Source organism: Syngnathus leptorhynchus, chromosome 19, assembly GCF_054491065.1.
Source record: "Syngnathus leptorhynchus isolate UIUO chromosome 19, UIUO_Slep, whole genome shotgun sequence".
Lineage (NCBI taxonomy): Eukaryota > Metazoa > Chordata > Actinopteri > Syngnathiformes > Syngnathidae > Syngnathus > Syngnathus leptorhynchus.
This window is the reverse complement of record NC_141213.1, coordinates 5,641,826-5,650,853: the sequence shown is the minus strand read 5'-3', so window position 1 is coordinate 5,650,853 and position 9,028 is coordinate 5,641,826. Positions and strand designations below refer to the sequence as shown.

The window sequence follows — 9,028 nt, the reverse complement described above, 5'->3', positions numbered from 1 at the left end:
AACATCATATATTTGTTGCAGAAATGTGCTTGTGTGCGACCGGGAGGATTCATGATACTCTGTTGGCCTGGCTTTCGAGTGATAAAGAGCTGCTCCCTCCCTCAACGTACTCACCAAATTTCAATAAATCACTTTTGGCCATTTGAAATAAGACATGTTGACACACCAGGCAAAATAGTTTATCGTGGGGCATGTGTGTTTTTGTTCAAATCCCCAAACACTGGACACACTGTATCAAGTTTGAAGCCAAATCTTTTCTAACCCCAACCACCGCATCCCAAGATTTTTCTTCCAGTCAGAAACAGAAGGCGTGACTTACGAGGTGTTGCACGCTCTTTGTCACACACACACCCGCCCGCCTGCCTCCTGGCAAAAGATAAAACCGAGAAAATCAATACCATTTGGTGTCGTAGTAACACATCAGTTGCTTTTCTGAGGTCGCGGGTCAAGACGAGGTCACGGGAGCCAACCATGAGTGTGACATGATTGACATCGACCAGCTTGTGACCCAGTAAAAACTGTTCCAAGAACTCTGTTGGGTCTTGTTTGGAAAAGATTTCAGTGTGGTATTTTTGATGACTTGAGATTTTCCGTGACAAAAAGAAAAATAATGCTCAGTTGATCTCATCTGTGCTACAAGTGGACATTTTATATTTGCAGTTTACCCTGGGATGAAGTCATTGATAGAGTCCTCACCAACATCATCTAAAAGTGCCACATTGGTGCAGGATTAATTGGGATGTGTTCATCCGTGCCCGGAGGCTAATTGCACTGTGACTGTCTTTGTGAATGAAGCAGCCAGCCAACGCAGCCCTCCCCCTCCCTCTTCCTTGCACTGCCAACATTTTTTTTTTTTTTTTTTTGCAGAGGAGCCAGCATCCATCACATCAGCGATCAAGCCTTTTCTGACCAATTGCATGTGCTTTCTATCCCTCATATATGGCACACAACCACTCAGCGAACCGGTAAACAGGTTGTGTGCCAGCCCCTGCTCACCCCCCCCCCCTCCTTCTTCTCTTGTGCGTAATACAAACCTCGTGATCACCCATTCACTTCTGCAAACGTCTGCCGAGGGGGGCAAATAGGAAAGGGGGGGCCAGCAGGTGTTGTGGAAGTTAACGCTGGGCAGAAAGAGCAGGCGGGGAGCGTGTGGCAGGCGGTCCACCAGTAGCGGCTGATCCCGCGTAAGTGATCCATCCATCCAAGTCTCAGATGATTGTGCGCGAGAGTGAGATTGCTTCTTTGCATGGATGTCAAACGAGCTTGGGCTCTGCTTTGCATGGATGCAGCAGATCGATGGAACATCATGGATAATGATTTGTACTTTTTTTTTTTTTCTTGACTGCAATCGAGTCACTTGACGTTTTCTTTTTTCTCTCCATGGTGCTAAAATCACGCCGATGTTACACGCTCTCATTCCTAATGTGGCAATGCGCGAATGCTCTTTTTTTTTTTTTAAAGTAAGATAAAAACGAGTCATTTAGAAAAGGGGGACATGTGAGAATAATCATTAAATGTGCATGGTGCGGAGCTCGATGGAGCCGAGATGTAAAGTAAGGTCTATAAAATGATCCGTCATTTTTTTTTTTTTTTTTTTAAATTAAGTTATTAATGAGCTGCAGGTTTTAAGAAAAACAAAGTCATGTTTTGTTTCAGATGAATGAACCCTCCCTCATCCCTCAGGAATGCAATCTGAAAATCCGGCCGGCGCTGAGTGTTTGTAGAGATTTAAGTGAACAATTGGTGCACAGTTGATTTGTTTGTGGTAGCTGCTTGCCTGTTGACAACACTCTGCCATCACTGTATAGTAGAATGTCATCCAGATTCTATTTGGAAGCTCTTCATATACAAGCTGTAACTTTGACCATCTGAATCAACTCTGTTGACAAGCAATTCATTGAGTAACTGGCTTCACCTGCCTGCCATTTTCTTGTCTTGACCACGTTGTGTCCATTATCACCTCCTCTCAGCATGACCTCATTTTATCTGTCCCTCAGCGCTAAGCGTGTCGGGCTGCATATATGATAAAAAAAAAAAATACACTGAGCTTACTGGAATTTGTAGTTAAATACTGCCCCAAAATGAAGTTCTAAAAAAACCCCAACCCAAATATCTTTTTTTTTTCTCCACAGACCTTGAAATATTTGTGAAGTCCTATTCTTAAACCTGCTATACCTCACACTCATTTGAATAAGTTGTCAGACTTGCTATCACTTCTTCCAGCATGTTCCTTTCATGTTGTCATGGTGACTGTACCCTGCTGGACTGCTAGGTCCTCTCATTACTCGATGCGGCTGCTGTGTATCGGTGTATACTTCACTAAAAGGGCTTGAGAGCAGTATTCATGGCTGATTACTTAGTAGCAATGCTATGAGGCACTAATCGAAACCTTCAATGGAAAAATAAATGGGCGTGGTACAGATAGTCAGACAATAAGGATCATTTTTGTTTGAGTAACATAGCATTTCAAGTATCGGATCGCTCGGATGTTATGCCTCATATTGCTCACAGCCTCTAGGGGGGGCATTTGCATGTTGGGATTGCTTTGATACTCTCAGCCAGAGTTATAGTCTTCAGCTCGTATCGTTTTGTTTTTTTTGACACTTTTGACACAGCGCAAACCACGACAGAGATTCCTTGAGGCAGAATTATTCTGCTTGCGATGATAGTGGCGTCAAAACAGGAGTTTAAAGCATCGGATTGCGCCAATAAAAATACAGAATGAGATTGAGCAAATGAATCGAGTCATCGATTTTCAAATGAATCGACAACCGTTTTAATCATGAAGTCATGGTCGAGCCATACCTTGGAATGGTTCAAATCATCTTATGTCAGCCTCCCAACAGCATTTATTCATGAATGTTTGCATTCATTTATGAAAACAAACAGATTATCCTTTGTGTTGAATCAAAACGAGGCATCTGGCACAAACGAAAACAATAACCTCACGAGTGTTTGATCGTGTTTCAAAAAGTTTGCCGATGATGTTCATCCCTCTTGTGTGATATTGTTTAATTATTTGCTTGGTTTTTTTTTTTTTTATCACTGAACAATAACTGGGAAAGATGGCTTTGTAAAACATTTACATGCACATGACAATTTGATCCGATTCTAAGAATATTTGTTCGTGACGGCCCTACTGGATGGCTTTATTTTCCAACACAGCGCCTGCACTTGGCTGCGCTTGTTTTCTGTGAACATGCACATGTCACCGAGTGTGTAGCAGTTGTGAAATATGGCGATGTCAGAGTTGGCCTTTTCCCCAGGCAAAGGGCAAAGTCTCTCATCACAGCGGCTGAGCCAGGCAGGAGCGTGTGCGAATGCCACCGTGAGCGTCCTTATTTACACCGCACAGCGCCTGATACCTGATACGCCGAGATGTTGTGGCTTTTATCTTCTGACGACGTGACAAGAGCTCCCTCGCTCCTTCCCTTTGCTTGCTTGCGCGTGTCCTTGTGGCTTTGCCATTACGCTAATACTCCCAACCAAAACAAATGACTCACAATAACCACCCCGAAGGAGAAATGTGTTGGGCTGAAATAGGATGATGGCTTGAGAAAGAATATTTAGCGATGCTTTCTCAACAAAACGACACCAGTTGGTCAATTGAAAGCAATTTGACTTCAGCACTGAGATGGCCCACACAGTCCATTAGAGGCTAATGGCTTCATACAAGATGAATAGCGATGGGAAGCTTAAAAAGTGGCAAAATACACCTAGTAAGCATTGCTTTTCTTTTTTTTTTTTTTTTTCGCATTTTCCTTGATAAAGTTGGCAGATGATTTGATGAGACAACTCAAGGAATGAGTGATGTACACGTAAAGAGGAGGCACTTAGTCGATGAAGCTATGGGCCCAATAATAGATCAAGCATAATTGTCCGGCCTTGTGAGTCATCGTCAATCTGCAAGTGCACTCCCATCTTGTTTGGACACAGTAGTTAATGGACCTTCTACTTCTGGCCATGGACTCGTCTGTCTCGGTAGAGCCCGTCCTCTTGTCTGTTTTCTGTTTACCCCGCTTCCATCTCAAGAAAGAACGTCCAGAATGTTTGGTTGGACCAAAACTGATGACAAGAACCCAATCTCAAATGTTCCATTTTCAATTAAAATTTGCTCATATAATTGATTTTTTTGGGGGATTGCAGATCAGATTGGACTCAAACAAAAGCAATCTAAAAAGCAAAACAAGATCAAATCTGTATTTGAAGAGTTTTCTACCACTTTGCCTTTCTCCAGGTTTATAGCACCCAACAGTACACGCCTGCTCCTCCTCATCTTCTTCATCGTCATCCTCTCGCGGCCCAGCGTGGCAAGTCAAGTGAAGATGGGCCGTAGGCTGGACTTGTCCGGCCTGACGGACGACGAGGCTGAACACGTCCTGAAAGTTGTCCAACGGGACATGAAGCTGAGAAAGAAGGAAGAGGATCGGCTGAGGTAAGAGTCACGGCCCGCCTTGTCTTTGTCTGGACTTTTATTTGTTCGCAGGTTCCTCCCTTCTTTTTTTTTTTCTCTCTTCTTCTTTCTTGCCATATGTCAGCCTGAGGGGGATTGTTTTTTAACAGCCCACGCCCCCAAATCATGCGCTCATCTGCATGTAACGTCTCAGCAGCTTTGCATTCAAATGGCTATATTGTCACAAGCAAAAGTGTAATTTGCAGTTCTCAAGTTTGGTTCGACCCTATAATTTTCCTAAACTCAAATATGTTCCCTTGACTACCAACCAGAGCCCAGCATAAGCTAATCCATTTTGGGAATTTGATGTCTTTTTCATCCGATTTGGATCTGCTGTCGTTCGGTTCACTTTCTTGCTTCTTTGGAGATGAGGCCGTTTGCGATTTGGTTTGAAGTGCTAAACCGAGGAACCACAGAGAAGCCGCTGCTGCTTGAACCTTTAACTCGTTTTCCCAGAACCGGTTTCAAAGTAAAGACGGTATTCTGCGAAATTGCCGCTCCCCTCCCCTCCCTCCCACACTGTCACGACTGATGGCCCAAAATACGCTCCTTTTCAGAGCCTTTTCTCAAATCAAAGTGACTTCACCTTGTAATATTGTCAAAGGAAGCAAAATTGCAACGCTACATGAACAGACATATTTTCTAAAAGCTGCTTGACTGCTCCCATATGCTCTTGAGTGTTTCAGCAGGTATTTTAGCTCCCTCTGGGCTTCTCTTTGCCGTGCGTGGTTGATATTTGCTTTTCTTGCCTGAATTAAGTCAATTACCCAGTTGAAGGATTCATGGAAAAGTAAATAAGCCTCAGCCAGGGCTTTAATGCTCCATTTTATTTCCCCCGTGCGGCATTATAAGAAATGAAACTTTTGGCTTACACTAGCCCTTGTTCCATAAATACTGAGTCGTAATGAATATGTATTGTAAATATGGCGCGCACACTTTTATGATAGGATGACAACCCACTGGTGAATAACTTATAAGCTCAAATGAACTTTGGAAGGCTTTTCCCGCAAATTCTTCTTTAGCAAAGGCTTTGGAGCTATATTCTCATTTAGTAAATGTAGAATGCAAATGAACATAATAAGCTAAATAAAAGCATGCTAACTGATGTGATGCTTTGGGTTTTGTTGACTTTGGTTGCCATGGATATAATTATTAGTGTTTTTAGTCATCCCACCCTAACTCCCTCCCTACTTACTTACTTTCTTGCTATTCATAGATTTCCTCCATTCCACTGCTTTACGATTCTTATGACTGCTCAAGTGTGCATCACTTGAATGCCATGTTTATTTCATTTTCTTGGTGCATTCTAATCACCTCGGTGGCCAGGCTGCTTAAGTGTCATTCTGCCAATTAGAGAGCCTGAGCAGCTCAACCTTTGACCTTTTGCCGTCTCAGGCATCCACTCGGCGAGGCTCATTACGGGGCGGCAGGACGTGGGACTGGTTAGCAAACAGCTCTCCCAAAGACTGCAAAATCATTATTGGTAGAAATAGTCCAGAAGGTCTACACATAATCACGGGGACAGCATTCAAACTTCCCACAGGAAGCCGGGGGTTGAGAACCTCATCACTGCGAGGCAGATGCGCTAACCACTAGACCACCGCACTGCCCGGTAAACATTATCTTTATAAGTATGCTTAACATGATATATGGGCGGTAATTTGAATTCCTTTCCACCATTCACTATCAATGTTGAAAGCTTTTCATCTTAATTTGGTGGCAGCTTTAAAAATGTGCATTTTCTTTGTGGTGTAATGCATGCAAGGGAAATATTTTAATTAGAGTGTCAAGTGATCTTAATTATGATGATAACATTGTGTCAGTGTTATTCCCAGATGCCAGAGTTGTTCTTTTCCAATCCGACAATCAAATATATTTTGGTTGAGACACGTGACACTGAGCTGTAGCATTTCCATTCACTGCATACTAGGTCAAATAACCATTTGAGCAAGCAAACATTCTTTGTGGCGAATCACAACCATCTATGTACACAAGACTATGTTCTTTCCATGTCCTTTTCATGCAGGCCCAGTCTGGGTATTTTTTTATTTTTTTTTGTAGTTTGAATTGTGAGCAGCTACTTACAGTATTCCATTAGCGGGGATTAGCTGCTGTTTTGGTCCGGGTTATTTGTCTGAGTCATGTTCATGTGGTTAGGGTTTAAAGTGGCCGTGCGTGTGTATGACGTCATTGTGCATGCGCGTGGGATTATTTCATCTTGAGATGTCCTCGCTATATCCGTTTGATGTTTATCCTTATCCATTGATGCCCTTGTGCTTCCTTTGCGGTGTGACTTTTCGCCACTAAATGTTAAATAGTCAGCCTCTCCTTTTGATTCAGGATGTAGTATGCTGGTGAATGGAAAGGTCAAAACATGTAAATGATATACAGAGAAAAGCGGTTGAGGACAGTGACTTGATGATGCAACCTGCTCACCATAGAAGAAAAAAAAAAAAAAAAAAAAACCTACACGGAAGGGTGAGCTTTAATTTCTCAGGGCTGACTGAGATCGACGCTACAGTCGCCTCAGACTGCGAGATTTCTAATTAGCATTCGATAGGGCTCCTACTTGATGATGTTTAATATAATTAAAGTGAATTAGCTAATGGGAATAAAGCTGCCAAGACCACAGCAGTTACTATAAGTGGGCATGCTTGCGCATACTGTGTTCAGACACACACTCGTCAATTGGCCTTATGTATTCCTTATCAGTAACCGTATTAAATCTCCATTATTTTATCTCTCAAACATCATTCTGTCATGGTTCACATAAATCAGGGCTACCCAAAATGAGAAGTCTTGATGATAGCTGGAGATATTTCTGACATGGGTGGCCATCTGTGCTCATTATTTAGCAAGCATTAAGTTTTCTAGTCAGCCTTTGTTTGTGTTTGTGGGGAAAAATACAATTGATCCAAATTGTACGATCAATTAAGATGTGATGAAATCATGCAAAACAGTTCCAAGCAAGGACTTCACTGTTTCTTTAAGAAGCCTCCTCTCGCAAAATGTTTCCTTAGCCACAAAACGATTTATGATACGAGAGGGAGGACCATTCTGACTTTTTGACCGTGACGAATCAGCAGTGTTGCTGCGCTGCTTAGGTTGGCTGGTGAGATGGTGAAAAATAATCCCCCTGGTGGCTCACACTCACTTTGAGCTTTCCTTATTGGATATATAGAGCCAATAGATGTCTCAACAGTTACTTTGTCTCCAAACAAAGTAGCACGGCTGCTTCTTTAGAATAACAGGGATGCATCTCTGCCAACAGGCCGCGTGCGGTGTTATCTCCTCCAGGCCCCTGAGAGATGGTCTGAGATGTTACCTTTCTATTTGTTCAGGTCTGCGGTGATTACTTCCGCCGCTGGCCAAATGTCAAGTGCTGTTTTTAGTCGGAGGGAAATAGCTGCTCGCAGCAGAGAGACGGTGCCCCATTCATCTCTTTTTCTACCAGTGAATGTGTCATTTCTGCTTTTCAGTTTGGTTAATCCCTCTTGTGTGATGTTGTTTTATTATTATTGACTTAATTTTATCATTTTTGCGATACACTCACTATATCCGATCATTCGATCGTCACAGCCCTACGACAAAGATCTCGTATGTTTCCGTTGAACCGAATCTGTTTGGATTGTGCAGCAGTCTGAATAAATCGTCAGAGAATCCCTCTCGTGGGAGTTTGGCGATGATGGCACTCGAGATGAATATGCTCTGATGGCCAAAGTAGAGGCAAAGACATCCTAATCAGATTGATGCTTTTGTAAACGTTTTTGCATCATAACCTTGGAGCATTTGATATCAAACATCTTAAAGGAGCTGTGTGTGCTTTGAGTGCACCATTCAACCCTCCCCGTGTGATTTCCAAAAGGACTTTAAGATATGACATCAAATATAGCTGATGGCTGATGAGTCATTACGTCCTCGGGGAAGTCACTATGATTGATCGGAGCCCAAAGACAAAGTAGGTGCTGTCAAAAAAAATCCACCAACATCACGACTCTCCCCTCTTTGGTTTTCTTCTTCCTTTCAATTCACTGGTGTCAGGAGCAGTGCCAGGACGGTGTAGCGGTGATCCTCCACTTATTCGCTGAGTCAGACAACGCAACCATTTGAAACTGGGGCCAGAGTGCTCCAAACAGACAGTTGCGGTTTTGCTTGTGCTTGCCTTTTGGATTCATTGGGGATACCTGATCCTTTCTCTTCCTGCAACATCCTCTTTCCATTTCTTTCTGGTGTGTGTTTTTTTCTAATGCATACTGCTTGACAGATATTTTAGTGTCAGTTGAATGGTTTCCGTATCATCCTTTACTTTTTTTCAGACATGTTAAACACATGCAAGATAAATATTTAAGTCTATCTTCAATTTTGAATCCGACATTGAGCTCTCCATCTGTAGCTGCGGTCAGGTGAAGGACAGCGGCGGTGAAATTCCGAGACAGCAACCTTTGACTTCTCATGGTTGTTTGAGAAAAAATATTATTCATCTTCAATTCCAATAATGACTTTTGTGCGCCAGGTTATGAGATACTACTTCATGTGCAGTTTAAATGGTTGTCATGGGATTACAAAGTGTCTGCA

The 9,028-nt window shown here is 42.6% G+C and overlaps 1 protein-coding gene across 5 annotated transcripts in view; it reads left to right on the top strand.

Moving 5' to 3' along the window:
• Positions 1–1,011: 1,011 nt before the first annotated feature.
• LOC147041825 (rab effector MyRIP-like) overlaps positions 1,012–9,028 on the top strand; it is a 37,748-nt gene continuing 29,731 nt past the window's right edge. For 4 of the 5 annotated variants that reach the window (XM_085939015.1, XM_085939013.1, XM_085939011.1 and 1 more), the window contains exons 1-2: positions 1,012–1,184; positions 4,238–4,435. In XM_085939015.1, the coding sequence (XP_085795141.1) occupies positions 4,326–4,435 (110 nt within the window). In that variant the 5' untranslated portion in view covers positions 1,012–1,184; positions 4,238–4,325. Of the gene's footprint in view, positions 1,185–1,426; positions 1,554–4,237; positions 4,436–9,028 lie in introns of those variants that run through there. The other variant, XM_085939012.1, reaches the window with a different exon arrangement.